At 38.9% G+C, this 17,123-nt stretch overlaps 1 protein-coding gene across 1 annotated transcript in view; it reads right to left on the minus strand.

Annotated features, from left to right (window-relative positions):
- Window positions 1-16,733, minus strand: part of LOC118688246 (gamma-aminobutyric acid receptor subunit pi-like) — a 45,231-nt gene extending 28,498 nt beyond the window's left edge. Inside the window, exons 1-3 of the mRNA XM_036385697.2 lie at window positions 16,653-16,733; window positions 8,600-8,688; window positions 3,181-3,284 (exon numbers count right to left, since the gene is read on the minus strand). Of these exons, the coding sequence (XP_036241590.1) occupies window positions 3,181-3,284; window positions 8,600-8,655 (160 nt within the window). The 5' untranslated portion in view covers window positions 8,656-8,688; window positions 16,653-16,733. The remainder of the gene's footprint in view (window positions 1-3,180; window positions 3,285-8,599; window positions 8,689-16,652) is intronic.
- Between the last annotated feature and the right edge of the window lie 390 nt (window positions 16,734-17,123).

Consider the following 17,123-nt stretch of genomic DNA (forward strand, 5'->3'; position numbering starts at 1 on the left):
TAAAGTATCAGGGTAATGTAGCACATTTAGGGGAAATAACTGTTGATTTTTAAATCCCTTTTGCCAGCTTTTCTATAGAAGTATTCCATATATATCTATAAGGGTAGGATAGAGGATATTGAGGAGTAATATCTACTAACATTAGTATAGGAGCATTTCATATTCCAGTCCAAAGAATGGCTAAAATCGTTCCAGATCAGGGGTTTGGGGTTTTTTAATTCTTAATTGCACCTATCTGCTTAATTTATAAAGACTTGCTTGATGAACCAGCTCAAAGAGGAACACTGAAGTGCTATAGATAAGGAAAGAGAACATTCTTAATAGCAACATTCAGATGAGGGCAGAGCTAAATAACCAGCCCAGCTGAGATTCCTCTGTGCCAACAGTGTCTGAAGTACCCTCACAATGTGGCAGCTGGTTCCTGTCACCCACCATGGACAAACATAGAATACTCAGCCAGTTTTACCTCTCTGCAGACCTCTGACACACTAAGGCTGCCTGCAACTAATCCCACTTTGGGCACCCAATTTCAGTGCTTGGAGATGGGAAGGACAGTTACACAAAAATGGCAACATTTGTGCAGCCAGGGTCTGGAGGGGTTACTGTGCAGGAGGAGATGCCAAAGTAAGATGAGATAAACCCAGAATTAAAATCTAGGAAAGCAGGAGATTCACTCCATGCAAGGAGAGAAGACAGTTTTTATGTTGCTATGCAATCATTGGACTCAAATGGAAAAGATCTTCATATTCCCCTTGTTAACGACACTACCCAAGCTGGGGTATGTGGTTGGGACATTTCCAGTCAACTCCCAGTCCTATCATAAAGACCAAACACAAATTAATAAGCAAATGGGGGGCTCATTAAACTAAAAAAATTATGAGCTGCCATAAATTTTACTTAACTAGTAAATATTTCTGGTTTTCTGGCTTTGGGAGAAAGGAACTGTCATTTTATGAACATTTGTTTATACCCAGCTTTCTTTTCAGGACTAAAACCCCATTTTATTAAATATTAAGGAGCTCAGTGCCACTTGAGTAAAGCCAGTTACCAAGAACAGACACAAGGTACATCAGCTGCAGGCAAAAAACCACCAAATAAACCAGGAAAATATTACATGGAACAAAATTAGCATAGCTGAGGTCACAGAGATAAATAAATTCCACAGTTTCTTAAGCTGAGGATTAGGATGGTTTGCTAGCTCTGCTTCTGAGAAGAGCAATAGCTTCTCCTGGGCCTGGCCCTGATGCAAAGTGTAGCCCACCCTGCCAGTAACAGAGAGGGGTCAGGACTAGGCTGATACCACTCCCCAGCCCAAGCACACCTTCCTCTATGACAGGCAAAGTGATACCCTGTGATCTCACAAAAAGCTTCAAAAATCAGGAGAAGCATTGTTTGAGTCATCCTAACTCAAATTATTCCTACAAAGAAAGTAATTTCTCGCGAAACCACCAACCCTGCATTTAGAAGCGGCATCAATAAAATGTATTTTTTTCAGAGTGTCATCTCATTCCTTCAGCACTGGAGCTAAGAAAGATCCATCAAAGGTTTGTGAGGCAGAGTTTGCATGCCTGAGCTGCAGTGAGCATTTGCAGAGATGCTGGCGCTGTCTGGAGGTGTGAGACTGGCTGTGTGTGACAGACTCAATCTGTGCTCCTCTGGGATTTCTAGGCACACCCAGAGAGCCCTTAGCATCCCTCTGAACAAAACACCCAGACAAAAAAATAACTATAGCCTTGCTGCAACACAACAGCTGAGGCAAAGATGGAGAAAAGGGAGATTTGTAACTCAAATATGCTTTACGGTATGTCTTAATTGCTATTACAGGATTTTGAAATGAGACTGCTGTCTACCCAAGCACACTCATCATGGCAGTGCCAACATATCTCTAGTACTATCATGAGGTAATGAATAAAATATATTAATGGCCACTGAACACAGTTATTTTACATTATGCATCATCTCCAATGAGGAAGGGTTAGTTTATTTATTAAAGTTACTTTTATTTTGCTGTCAGTCTCCTTAGAGCATTAAATATTTTATAGCAGTTTTATCATCAGCTAAGACAATTACAATAAAAACAAACTGATGAAATAGTTTTCCCCTTCTTCTTCAACCTAAAATAAAGGTATATCCTAAAATTATTATAAATGGATCCAGAAACAGCACATGATGTGGAACATCCGTACTGAACCAGGTATTTGGATAGCAAGAGGTAACAGTATGGTCTTAGAAACTCATTAGTTAATCAATTGTTTAAGTAGGATACAAAGGGATATAAAATATTTCATTTGCACTCATACCTCTAGCATTTCCAAACATCCAGCTTAAGATCTATTGCCTAGAATTCACACTACAAGTTCATTTCCTGACAGACACATGGTGCTGAGCTTCTTTTCGACATTCAGAATATTTTCTTCTTCAGTGTTCTGCACTTTCTCCAGGACAAATTCTTCACACCACTTCATAACTCCTCAGTACTTCAGATACATCCAATAGCCTGACTCAAATAAGAAGGTTTTTCACTGAGATTTCAGGTGTCTGACTGTACTGCAGGGCAGAAAAATCACCTTGATGCAGTAGATTTTGTGGCTCTTCCAATCTGGTGACCATTGGTGTCTGATGCAGGGAACTGACATTTTTAATTCATTTTCCCTTTTCAATACATTTTCCCCCCACAATTTTCAGTAAATCTGTTCAGTGACCTATAAGACCTGAGGCAAGAATCATTTATTAAATAATTATCTTGCAATCTTATAGCTGAGGCATATAGTACTTTGCATAGTAACAAGACTTGCCTGTGCTGTTATGAACAGCTTGATACATTAAGCTTTCAAATCCTTAATCAAAGCTTTTTATAGTTATTATTTAGGAAATTAGAGGAAATTACACTTTTAAATAGGTAAGATGTTACAGCATATTTCATGAAGACACACATACAATGATAGTCAAGTTTTCTAACAGTCTGGAAGTTTAGCTTGAAAATACTTGGAAAATACAAGTTTCACCTTGGGCCACAAAAGCTATTAAACTCTATCTTATTATATCACAGAACAGATATAATCAGATCAGTGGCTGGCAGATATCAGAGGAAAAAAGTACAGAAAAACCCATTTACTCTCACTGCTGAATTTTAGACATCACATTATGACTCAGTCTTATTGAAAAAGCTTTTCTACTTACTATCAAAAAATGGACGTAGATACTTGTTGTACCCTTTTATGATTTTTTGTATTGTTGGAGGTAGAATTTCACTTTTTCCTTCAGCTTCAGGAATTTGCATGGACCTAAAAGGAATTGAAAATGAGGATATTGTAAAAGGACATAATAAAAATCAAAAAAATATCAAGTTTCATCATCTGTATTTGTCTCTTATTGGAAAAAAATATCTTTTATACCTTAGAGTTTATTCTTTCTTTTTATACCTTAAAGTCTTAGTCTATTTCTTTTTATACCTTAAAGTCTATTATTTCTTAACATTCCATCTGAGAAACAATCTTCTTTAATACTTCATCTGTAAACAAGGCATTATGGTTATAATCTAGGAATGTGGAAGGGATGCTGGTTGTTTATTTCATCATTTAAAATAAAGCTTCTTTTTACATAATGAAATACATTATATTTAGGTCTCAGAGACAGAAACCAACCTCACAGACTAGTGCATAAAACCACTCTTAAAATCCTGCTTTCACAACACAATTTTAAACAGGCTACAGAAATAATCCTGTTGAGCAAAATCAGTGAAGCATAATGAGAATTCAAGTACTTCCTCTGCTCAGAAACAGCTACAAATACAATCCATAGAAGTGATTTATAAATAATTACAAACCCTTTCCACCTAACCCCAAAGGTGAGCACCCCCAGACCCTGAGCAGGGTGTGCCCTTCAGAAATTACAGCACAGATGGCAGCAGCTACTTGTTCCCAATGATTTGAGAAAGGTGGGGTATGAATTATGAAGGTGAGAGGCAAATAATTAATTGCCTTAGTGAGCCCAGCTGGCAGAGGTATTGTCTCTGCTGATGGAGAACAGACACCTACATAAACACCAGGAGAAGGGTCTGGAGATTTTAATCCTTGCTCTGGGAATTACTGGCCCCTAAAAATGATCAGCTCTCCAACAGGAGGTGCAAGAGCTGTAGTGATTTGCTCTTAGGGAGAAGAATCTAAGCATAGACCATTAGGTAAGGGGCTACCAGTGTTTTGTGGTCTCCCTTAAAGTGCTAAATCTTCACTGAATTTCTTAGTCTCAGCTCTTTCTGGAGCTGCTCCTGAAAACTCTTGCTTTCTCTTCTGCATTATATTTCTGGGTCTCTTGGAGCTTTCCAAAGCTTGATATTTTCATTTTAATTTTGCTGTTTCTGAGAAAGCTTGAGTTGTTTTGTCAGGACACTGAGACACCAGGAATAATCCAGTATCTTAAACTGGAAAAGCTTACATGCTAAGATGACCTCAGTGAATGCACGTGGCCAAATCACACTGTGGTTTTAAATGTGGTGTCCACTGGCTTGAAAAGCTGCTATTGCTGTATAATTTTTTATTCACCAGATCCTATTGCCACAGAAATAGCTGTTTTTCATTAGCTGCCTTATAACACAAATATCTTAGCTATTTAAATGTTCTCATTTTTTTCCTTTATTTTTTCCCTGTTTTTTATTTCTATATTGCCAAAGAATGATGTTGTTACTTAAGTATACCCTTGAGTAATGCCAGCATTGAAATAAGGGAAGTTTCTCCTGTAAGTTTTTTCCTAAAGAAATAAACAGAGTCATGTTAAATTGAGATGTGACTATAAATAAGAAGGCCAGTTTTATGTTGCAAAGAAGTGTTAAAATTGGAAATGCATTTGAATGTAATTAATTTCTTAAATACTGCACTTGGAATAGATATCTCTCCTTTTGTAATTTACATATAAATTTTAGCTAAGTGTTCAGTGAGCTGCATGAGCTTAATTTCACAGCTTTACTGGATTGTTCTTGAATAAGTTTTACACGTTGTGAAATGTTAAAGGAAAACTTGTTTCATTTCTACTGCTAGGGTATATCATTATTCTGCCAATCAACATGCAACTGCAGAGTGGTCTGGTTCATTGTCATTAACTCTATTTTCCAAAATATATCTTTAAAATGTTTACGGAAGTCCTTTCCTTAAATGACCTGTGATAATTCATAATTTTCCTCATTAACACATGATGTGTAGCCTCATATCACTGGTCTTTTGAGATTTATGGTTAAGTAAGCCTGGGAAAGCTGTTGTGCTGTAATTGAGGCTGTGAATTGAAGAGGCATGGTCCCCTGTGTGCAGTTTGGCCACAAAACCCTAGAGAAGTCCTAGCAGAGCAAGCCAAGAAGTGAAAGGAACCTGAGGCCTCCCAAATGCGAGTGTGTGCTGTTAGCAGTTTGCTGACTGTGGGGACACTCAGAGGCAGATTGTCAGTGGTGAGAGATAAGGAGCCTCCAGAGGTTCTGTGCCCTAAGCAGTTTGGGTTTCTGGGTTTCAAGGGATGGTGCCCTGTTACCTTTACAGTGCTCTTAGATTCACGTGCTCCAGTCCCAGCTCAGGCACGGTGAGCTCACAGCTGCACACACTCACAAAGGATAAAGCTCAGACTCATTCCACTTCTGCATCTGGATCTTCTCATCAATGCATCTAAGCTTCTCTTTTAACCAATATTTGCCATTATATTTATGTTTCATAGTTAAGGGAAGCTGTTTAAGTTCCTCCATTTTCTTAATGTATGTGAAATACCTTGGCATGTATTTAAGTCTGGAATTGTCTTGCAACAGGTGTTCCAGCAACTGAGGCGTGAAGAGGCTTTTACAGAAAAAAACCTGAGCATATAATTATTTTTCAGCTGAGACTATCTATCTGTTCTGGGCTGTCAGTGAATAATAAATGCTTTAACTCATCAGGTTCAATGCCCTCTGGTTGCTTTTATAAAAGCAGATTTTTAATTGTTTATTTTTCTAAGTCATTCTTACACTCAAAAACTGAGAATTTTTATGGGTTTGGCCAAACTTGAAAGGTACAACAACTGTTTGTTATTTAGGTACTTTCAAGTTAGAGTCTTAACAGAATGGGGTAACTGGAAGGGAGAAAGGAACATTTGCCCTAAACAGTAGTATATATCATTTATTTAGGCTTAAGTATAGTCTAGACACATGTACGAGAATATATTTTCTGGCTATTTTTTGTCAGAAGATATGTATCATGAAAGTATGAAAGAGACAGAAACACCTTAGAACTGCAAGAAGATAAACAAAATGCCAGATACAGTTTGAACAAGCTTTTGAAACACTCCCTCCAGGAAAACAAGAATAAAAAAAGCTTTTTTGCAGGCAATTCACTGACAGGCGAAGGGGCTACAGATGCAAATAAAGTTGTTATTTCTGGTTTCATACCTTTGCTCAATGATATGGGGGTTTATATGGTCTTTGCAGATTAACTGTAGCAAAATCCACATCACTGATTAATTCTCTGCTTTGAAATGGACAGTACTGTCACCTTCTTTTTTCTTTTGTTAAATGGTGAGGTTGAAATTAGCATCATGTTACCAGGCACAAGAACAAACAGTGAAACACCATAAATGCTCTTGAGCTCAGGCAAAAAAAAAAAAAAAAAAAAGAACTTTCATAGAGTTCTGTTTCTGATTCCATAAACCTAAACTAGCATTCTTTATGTTAAAAACACCCTATCTGACACAAATGAGAACTCTTCTTCAGACCAAATAGCATACATTTATTTAAGCTGATTCCTGATAACGATCAGTTTTCCTCAATTTTTTCATTACTACTTAAAAAAAAATCTGGGAAAGAAATCATCCAGGCAACTCCCCAGATACAGATTTTAATAGTAAAAAGGGGGCCATGTTGTGATTGTAATGTAATTTAATGTTAAGTGAAGTGAAGAGGTGTCATTCAGGCAGGGACAGATAGAAAGGATAAAAACAACCCCATACCATTACTGACTGTAAATTATTCAGTAAAAGAAACTCTCTTCACATGTTAGGCAGAGCTTTTCCAAGTGGAATATCTAAGGGACCACTTGGCAAAAAATCAGGGCCCTTGCTTTGGGTGCTCCTCAGCCCTCGGGTTTTGTTTAGAAATATTTCTCTGTTTCAGTGCCAAGCAGGATAGTTTTTGTTTTAAACAGCACTTTCATTAACCCTCCCTGATTTGTGCACTGGAAAAATGCATTTTTGTACCCAAGCATCATCTTGTGTGTGAGATAACCAAGGGTCAGAGCTGCTTCTCAGCCTGTGTCTGGATTTGGGTACAACAGACACAGCAGCTCAATGCTGTGCCCTTGTACCCAGGCACTCACACAGGTGCTGTGTGTGCACTTACCCCATGGATGAACTCAGGAATGAACCCCCTGTGCTTCTGGACACTCACAGCCAGATGAAGCTGTAAGAGCATTCACAAAGTCTGTCTGATATTAATGAAATGTGCACCACAGGCTGAGCTCCTGGGGGAATTTTGCCTTCTTGTTATTTTATGCACTTCTGAAATTGTTGGTCTTTTAGCAGTGTTTTATTATGGCTAAGCCATGAGTCATCTGCTCATTATAGCATGGCAATTCACAGCTGATGAGGAAAGAAGGTGGAATTAGAGCAAGTGCATGTTTTGCACAAAGACCCCTCTATAGGAATGGAGAAGGTGGGGGAGGTTGATGCTTTAAACTTATTTTCAGGGGACTGTTCCACCTTTTCCCACTACTAAGAGAAAGCTTTATCTAAATGAGTGTTTGCACACCCACCTGAGTTAAAGCTCAGATAGAATCTTCCCCTGAGGAATCTACTGTGAGATGAAGTAGGTTAGGCAATTCTAGATAAAGAACTGGCTCACAGACTTTAAATACTTCTGATGAAACTAGTGATGAGAATGTTTAACCTGTCCGTGCTTACATTTTCTTATTGGAATTACTTAAAGAAAGTTTTTGCCCATTTTTATAGAAGGAATATATTTTAAGTGCTCCATTTCTATACTTTTTTGTCATGGCAGCTGTACTGTAAGAAGGGCTATGTGTAGCCAGAGATCATTTTTACTTTCCAGCATAATGCAACTGAGATTTCCTAAAGACTTCACAATTTCATAACAGAGAATAAGAAAACAGTGTTTAGAACAGGTAATGCTTTTTAAGATACTCTACTTTTAGTGCACAATGATGATTTTACTATCTCAAGCCTGCAGTAAATCTAGGTGGACTGTGTGCTTCTGTCCTAGGGCAAGGCACTATGCTCCAGGCAAGGACCATGTGCCCATCTGAATTTGTTAACCATCTGATACAGTACTCACTTTGTACCCAGTAATCCTTTATTTGAGGGTTCCTATGCTTCATAAATTCCATTCTTTTTCTCCCTCATCATTCTTTCCAATTAAAAAAATATGTTAATCAACGCAGCTGAAATTCATGAAGCTCAGTCCTGTGTTCCTGTTAATACCCAGGTTCTTTAATTTTTGTAAGAGACAAGATTCAAATGCCAAGAAGATTTTACTTTGTTATCTCATCAGATAGGTCTCTAATTATAAGTAAGTTGATTATAAACTAACTGATACAATAATATATTGAAAAAAATAATATTTTTAGCAAATACTTCTTACCTATAGAGCAGCAATATAAAAAGGGCTCTGAGTCTGCAGCACTTAAGACTGTACATTGTCACAAATTCTTTCAGAAGTTCCTGTAGCTCCTAAAAAAACAAAAGGTGCAGAGTTAATGTTTTACAGCACATATGCATTTCTAATACATGAACTTTTCCAAAGGTTTTAAACACTAAAGATATTGTCTCTTGAATAACTTCTTCTAATATATTAGTAAATATCTACATCAATTTTTTAAAAATCACAACATTTGAAAAAAAAGAGGTGGCATCAGGATTAATTTAACTAACCAAGAGAAGCTGCATTCCAGTATACTACAGTTCTTTCATTTAAGCCTCTGTCCTTTAAATATTAGGAAAAGTAATTGCTGTGAAAGATAATGTCATCCTGTGCAGGAGACTTGCAAACACTGAGTTTTGTCTCTGCTATTCATGCTTGTGAGTGCATCTCTGGCATACCAGTGTCCCTTCATAAGGGACAATACATGACCCCACCTTAGAACACAGAGCTATTTAAGAGCAACCTCCTGGTACATGCACAGCTCAATACCACTGGTACATAACTTTGGTAGTCTTTTTGTTAATGAGAAAAAATGAAATTTTAGGCTTCTATGCCTAGCAATTTAAAAAAATCCTTTGTATATAAATCATATAACATTCATGAGAATGTTTGGCTGAGGCAAGATGTCTTTTCTGAATGGGATTTCTTTGCTTTTGTCAGTATGATTCACATCCATAATGGTTATTTTAAGAAATCTGTCAGCTCTGTAATCTCTTTCTGCATGAAAAGAGTATCAATCCATAGTATAATGCAGTCATGCAACAGATCTGAAATACACAGACTGTGCACACTTTTGCTGTATTTCAGCAGAGTACACAAACCTTATTTGTAGGAGTTGCTTCAAAACTCTAAAAAAAACCCTACATGTCAGTAATGCTACCTACCCAGAATCTGCAAAACAATTGTTCAATGTTAATAAATGCAAATAAAATATCTTTTTCAGGCTTCACGAAGGGACAATCAAGCATAACATTTTCAGTGTCCAGAATAAGTTTTGCAGGAGTATCTTGCACTTCAATTTCCCACTAATCTGCTAATAGTAAAGAACTTCAAGTTTCACAGCCTCAAACTTTGTTTCACTGTTCTTTAGTGACCAGCGTAAAATGCCAGAAAGCTTTTTAAAAACCAAAGTAATTTTTCTTTCAGTCTACAGCTCTAGTAAAAGCAAAACTAGTGGTATTTACCTAAATTAATGTCATGTGAATGGGATATGACTTTTATGTAACAGTGAAGTGACAAAATAACTTGTTAATGTCTCCAAAGAAAAAGGAAAACCATTTCAATGGCTTTTTAAACAAGTAAACATTCTCAGCATCTTGGCTACTTTAGGCATACACCAGCCTGGTAAATATTAATGTCAAAATAAATCATAGACTCCTCCTGACTTCCACAGAAAATCATGCATGAGACATTAAGAGAGCTGGTAATAGGAAAAAACAGAACAAATGAGCAGATGGTGTTGTCAGAACATTGCTCTCTACATGCTGATTCTGTAGCACTCCTGGTGCAGATCGTGGGATCTCTTTTGCGTATCTCATTTTGGGTTTGGATGCTTTCTACATTCATTATCTCACAGGAAAATATGCTAAAAATAAAAAGCCTCTTACTGACTTCATAAGTACTTCAAAAAGCTGCTTTTATATTTAGCCTTTGAATTGCTACTATGAGTTCCTAATACGACTGAAGATCCTTTATAAAGAGATTAAGGAAACCTATGGATATTTCTGTACTTGTTTGGGTTTCATTTTTACAGTACTAAAGATGAAAAGGAACAAGCTTATTTACTGATTTCTTTCTAAAGGAACTGATTTACCTTCAGTTCTTAACCAACATCCAAGGTAGCAATTTTATGGGAGGGTGGGGTGGAGAATTGTGGTCTTTTACACATCAAAGGTCAAATCCATCCTATGGTACATGGATTGCTTTTGTATGCTCAGAAAAAGAGAGCATGGAGGTAATAGAAGGGAGAAGATCTCTTACTTCTGTGCAAGAAATACGAACCAAGAGATCTAATTGCCATGTCAGCTGGCCTGCCCTCACTGCAGAGACACTGCATGCCAGCCACGGAACAGAACTGAGTAACTACTGGAGTCCTAAGCTGTTTCACAGATAATACTTAAGTTGGATATAAATCTCTGCCGCATGTGTGTACATGCTTGCATGCACGCACACGTTTTCCCTGCCACCCCTTTCTTAGGGGGCTTGTTCTGCTGAAAAGCCTCCCTCTTGGCATGTTTGCACATCTGGACCTTTCCTGTCACACATTCCTTTATCAAATGCTACACATTCACAGCAAGGTTCCTTCCTGCATGCATACATGGATGGAACTACTGGTTTAACTCTAGTTCAGCCAAACCCATAATATTTTCCTCCCACCCTAGAAAAATAAGCATAACCTGTTTTCTGCATAGAATATTGAGCCATTTGGTTTAACTAGACAGACTGCATGCTGTCCAGATTATTGTGCATATATTGACACATCTTGTTCTAAACATTTAATTGAGGTGAAGGTAACAAATCTGCCCAAGATTCTTATATGATGAGACAACATTTTTCTACTTTTATTCAGATCAGATTAAGACTGTAAAATGTCATCCAATGTTTTGACTTTCTCATGGGAATTCAGTTATTTATTATCTTCAGCATGACAGGAAAAGTGAATTATGCAAGTTTCACAAACCTTTGAGCTGAAATGGGGTGAGGCAGACAGCTGACATAGGTAGTAGAAATATCCAAAGATTTCACTGGAAGTGAATTTTGTGTGAATGAATTAAAGGATAAGATGCCTATTATTTTGAGTACCTTATGCACAAGTGGATGCATGAGAAAGACTAGAAATTATTAGATAATACACTTTGTCATATGGTAGTAGCCATATGCCTGAATTCCCATGGCTGCTACTGCAGGCATCTAAAACTGCATGTAGAATTATCTTAAAATAAAAAGCAGATGGTGGGTTTTAGAGTATAAACTGAATTAGCTTTACAGTTGCATTTTACTTCCACATCCAAACTGTTGAATGGCAGTGCCTTTAAGTGCTTGACTGAAAGGAAGAGAGAAACTCGGGAGGGATTCACCCAGAGTGCCAGAGAAGTAAAGCTGCCTCCCCTGCTCTGGATTCTCTGCTTGCACTGTCTACTGGAACTGCAAATTAACCTGTGAGCTTATCTGTTCTTGACTTCATCCTGTTTGTTAGATCAAAATGAACCAGTTGGAGGGGAAATGATGGGAAGCTGGAAACAAGCTGGAAACACTGAGGACTCCATGGGAGAAAGGGAGAGGGTACATGGAAGGCAGTCACAAGGTAAGATTTGGAAGTAGAGGGCCCAGCTGTGCCCCCTCCAGTTTCTTTTGCAACACCAGCCTCCTCACTGGTGGGCTGGTACGAGAAGCACAAAAGGCCTTGACCCAGTGCAAGCTTTGCTCAGCAGTAACTAAAGCATCCCTGAAATACCAACACTTGTGTTTGCAGCACAAACCCAAAACACAGCCCCATTCCAGCCACTCTGAAGAAAATTTACTCCAGCCAAAACCACCACAGCTTGGAAAAGTCAACTGCATACAACAGACTGACAGTAGTCACTGACAAAGCACTTTGTGGAATAAAGTGATATCTGATACCCATGATATCTGTCTTTGGGTTAATCTCCATGTCCACCTATAATGGCTGCAGTTTCATGGTACTTCCTAATGCTCCCCAAAAGACAAAGAAATGCAAAATTTTCACACATTCAAATTTTTTTTTCATGTTAGGATTAATACTGCAGAGACTGCAGCTTGAGTGAAAAGTACCAAGAAGGGTTTTTTTTAATGCAGCAAATTAAAAAGAAGGAATAAAACCCCGTGGCAGCAAAACTCCAGGTCTAACTGGGGAATTGACTGATGAAAGTGGACAAATGCATATGTCTGCATCCTATTATAAGGGGCACCCTGTTATGGGGCTGACAACTGGCTTTTGGCACACCAGCTAGCTTGTTTTTAAACCCTAGGCACATCTGATCTTGCCTACCATGGGCAAAACCATGCAAGTCTCCTTGGGCAAGTAATCAGAGTTGGATGCACTTGGCCCATAGAAAGAAGCTGTCTTGTCGTGTTTTCTCTGCAGAGGGGCAGCACAGGGGCCATCTGTTATGACAGTGTTATGTCAGCAATTGAAGGGCTCTTAGGCCTCTATTGCTCCTGTATCTGCCAATAGTTCAAAGTGAAACACTGGAGTGCAGTTATGCTATGATCTTCTGATCAATAGTTGTTATGTGTGCCAGGCAAGAGAAGTGTAATTTTCTCAATGAAAAAGCTTGGGAAGTTGCTGCAGTCTGAAAGCTTCTTCTCAAGTTCTGCACTCTGAGATGTTTTTGTCAAAGATATTTTTCAGCAACAGAAGCTCATAGTGTAAAATGAGTGGAATGAATTTAAGATGCCCCAGAAATTAAAACTTCTTCTCTGGTATAGCAAAATGAGCTGTAATTGAAATTTCATAATTAGAAATTGTTTATATAGGTATAAGCATCACATGAGAGTCTTTAAAATTATCTCAAACAAATCAGCATGACAAATATATTTATTTTTAAAAAATGACCATAGCAGGATTTCAGACTACATAACCAACAACTCAGTGATTTACTTCAATATCCCATATAATGTACAAGTTTATATGTAAAATCACTATACTCAAAATACACTGGAAGTTCAGAATCAAAGTCAAACAAATCTATTGTTACAGCCTTAAAATTTTTAGTATCAGCACTTCTAGCCACGAAAGGAGTAGGGACTAGCAGTATGCTGCTAATACTTACATAATTAAGTGTATGAGAGACATTTGGTGCCCTGGATTGAGGTCTTTATTTCTCACCAAGTTCCCTGTATTATCAATTTCAGGAACATCAAAGCCTTAGAGTAAGTTACATAACCCATGATAGGATTATTTTATATGTTTATCTGTTGTTGTTTTCACTCTGTGCATTTTAAATACACTACATATTGTGGATTAGCTGCAAAATAACTGGCAAGGATGCTGTTAGCATTATACTGTTTTTCTGGAAAATTAATTTCAGATTTATAAAAACTGGGTGCTTAGGATGACAGTACAATTCTAGGAGTTACCTTCATGCAGCAAGTGCCAGATGTCGTGCTCCCAACCAGCCTAACACTGAACTGAAAGGTTTCAGCAATGTACAGAAATGGATGCAGTAATAAACATTCACAGAATAGATTGTAAGAAATGAACATGTTCATTGTGACTGCTTAAATGTAGTGCTCATTACAAGCTCTGCTTATATCTACTGAGAAATCTACAGAAAATGTGCCCCACAGGATATTTTCTAGTTTTAAAAGGCAGAGAACTAAGTAACTTATCTGACCTTGTTCCTAAATATGAATTCAGATAGCTGACACTCAAAAGTCTGGCATATTAGTGGTGTTTGAGTCATGGCTGATGAATACTGCCATTTGTAATTACCCAAAGAAATCAGAGGTTTATGGGGTTATTAATGGTTGGGTTTATGTGCATACAGACTTCATAAAACTTTTTGCTCTGTGCATCTCAGTTCTGCTATCTGGGCAGCAGGACCTCTACATAAGTCTGCAGATGTTTGAGTCCTCTTGTACCAAAGTCCAAATCTCAAATCTGAGACCTTTACTGGCTTTTTAAGGTGCTTGTCAACACTCCAAGGTCCTCCCACAGACAAGTGGGGATTACCTTCTGCCACACCAGTTTTAGAGTCGGAATTCAGAGCCCACCCAAGCGGCTTCAAGAGGCCCTGGATTTCTGTGCAATTTAAAGAATGAATGTGTTTGAGTTGGGTCAGAGAGGCAGGTAACCTTCAGAGGCTGCAACCGATGGATGAAACCTCAAAGACACCTTCGGGAAGGTTCTGACTGCGCAGGAAGGTGCAAACACTGATGGCTTGGGTGGTCTCCCATTGACCCTCTGAGCCCTGAGAGCTGCCTGGTGAGCACTTTAGGTCACCAGGATTTTATAGGGCACCCACAAGTGTGGGCTGAAGGTAGACACAGCCCTCCTGCAGCACTGAAACCTTCACTGTTTACACAGACCAGGATAAATAATGTGGTTTTATCGCCTATAGCAAAATGAAGACAGTTTTGTTTGGGCACTATCAGCCTAGATAGGATTAAGATAAATAGTTGAAAACCCAAAAAGTTGGACAGGATATGTTGGTTCAGATTAAGAAAATAACAACTTGATATGGAAAGACGAATGAAATCCTGTCTTTGTTGTGCCAGTTTAAATCACTGTTCCTATGAGAGTTAGCAGATCTAGAATCTTCCAGCCATTAACCTGGGGCCAAGTCTCCCCATACAGCCCATGATGACTGTGAGCTTTGCTCAGCATTCTCACGTTGTAGAAACCATCCAGGACCCAAGAAATGCTCCTGCAGTTTCCCTCCATGCAGCCTCTGGCCTGGGACAATGAGGGACATCGCACTCTGTCCCTTTTTCCCTCTGAGGGAAAAACAAGGGCCCTGCAGGAGCAGATTAGGGTCATAACCATCAGTCACATCCATCTTCTCTCCTCAGTGAATGTTGTGCAATGTGCCTTTGAAATTTATGACAGAGAACAGCCCCTTGGTCTGCAATTCATTTTGTTTTCAGTTCCAAATTCTTGTTAGTTTGGGAACAAAGTGGAAGAAGGAAGGGAATATACCCAAGCTGAGCCCCTTATTTTCCATCCAAGTTATGAATTTGAATCATAGACTTTTGTTGATTTGATTATTGTTATGCATATCTGAAACCTTCCAGACAAAACTTCCTTTTTCTTAGTCACCAAATATCTACTTCTCAGTTTGGGTCCAAGGTCTTAGACTCAAATTCCTTAGTGAATTGTTAAGTGTCTGTAACCAGGTGATTTACAAACTAACCATTATGAGCAGCGCAGCAGGATGAAAGACTGGGAAGGAGAAAATCAGTTTTCAGAGCAGTTTCAGTTTCTAAAAATCTATTAAGATTTTGTATTCAAAATTAACTGGTACAAATAAAATTAAAATTACTCAGTAGAATTACATATTTTTGCAAATAATAATCACAGGATATAATGCTTTTAATTGTACAGCCATGAAAAAATGTGAATGTTGTCCAAGTTAAGTGTCCCGGGCTCAGCTGTAAGCTTTTGTACCTGCTAAGGTTGAGGTCAGAGAAGTTATTCCAACTGAGAGGTGCAGCTGAGCTCAAACTAATCAGGAGTTTGGTCTAAGAGGAAATCGCATGAGGGGTTTTGAAAGCAAGAGGCATTTTTCCAATAAAATATATATTTCCTATTTTTTTCCCCAGCTACCACGTGGGAAGATTAGTTAAATCTGTAAGGGTGTGCCTGTTGCAGGATCTTCCTTTGCCTTCAGCACAAACTGCTTTAGCTTTATCCTGTGACAGGTTATTAGAATTACCTGGAGTGTTCAGGATAGAGCACAACCTTTAAGAATCCTGTTTATAAAGTTTGAATAGCCATTGAAATTGTGTGTACAGGAATTTTTTTTAATATTTAGGAAAAAAAGCCTCCTAGAGAAATGAAATGCTTCTTTAAATTCAAATATTTCCTTTCTTCATTAGTCAGTGCTTAACAACAGGTTTAATCAATGTGATCTACTTTAAATTTTGTACACCTTTTTAACTATTAGTGCATTGTTCATCTATGTATTAATTTGAGGTGGGATGCAGATTTGATGAGGAATAGGGGTGGAAAACGGGAGCTGGCTCTTACATTCTCTTTCTTGGAGAAGTTTCTCCACTCTCACTCACTGTTTTTAAGAGCAAGGTTTTGCAGCTATTTAGGGGAGACACTCACATCTTCGATTTGACTTATTAATTGAAATTTGAGTTATTCTAATTGATTATTCTAATTCTAATCCAGCAGCATAACGATACCTCAGAGAGGAAGCACTAATATATATATATTTTTTTAAAGCACTATAAAAGCTAACGGAGCGGAGGGATGAGGGGGAGGTTGGGAGGGAGCCGCGGTGCCGGGGCGGGCGCGCCTTACCTGGAGCGCGGCGGGCGGGCGGAGGAGCCGCTGGTGGAGCCTGGCAGCCGGCCCGGATCTGCGCCCGCCGCGGGTTCGAGCCCGCCCACGGCCCGGCGGGGGCGGCCCTCCCGATGGACGCTGCCCTGCTGCTGCTGCCGCTCGCTCCAGCCCCCACAGGAGCCTCTAAGCGCTGCCCCTTCCCTGCCACTCCTCCTTTGCTTCATCTCGCTCGCACCCCTGTTCAGGTTCAAGCGTGTCCGGGGGAAAGGATGCTAGACAGAGAAGGGGCGGGGGATCCCGGACAGACAAAAGTCGGGGCAGCGCTTCCCATGGCTTCTATTTCTGCCGTACCTGTCTAACAGAGCTTGCATGACGCTTCCCGCTGATTGTCTCGGTTTTTCTTCTTGCAATTTTCACATCCCAGCAACCCCAGGTAGAAACTTGCACCCTTGTTCTCTGTTTGGTGTGGAAATGTTCTGGGCGCCTTTG

This window comes from Molothrus ater, chromosome 8 (assembly GCF_012460135.2).
Source record: "Molothrus ater isolate BHLD 08-10-18 breed brown headed cowbird chromosome 8, BPBGC_Mater_1.1, whole genome shotgun sequence".
NCBI lineage: Eukaryota > Metazoa > Chordata > Aves > Passeriformes > Icteridae > Molothrus > Molothrus ater.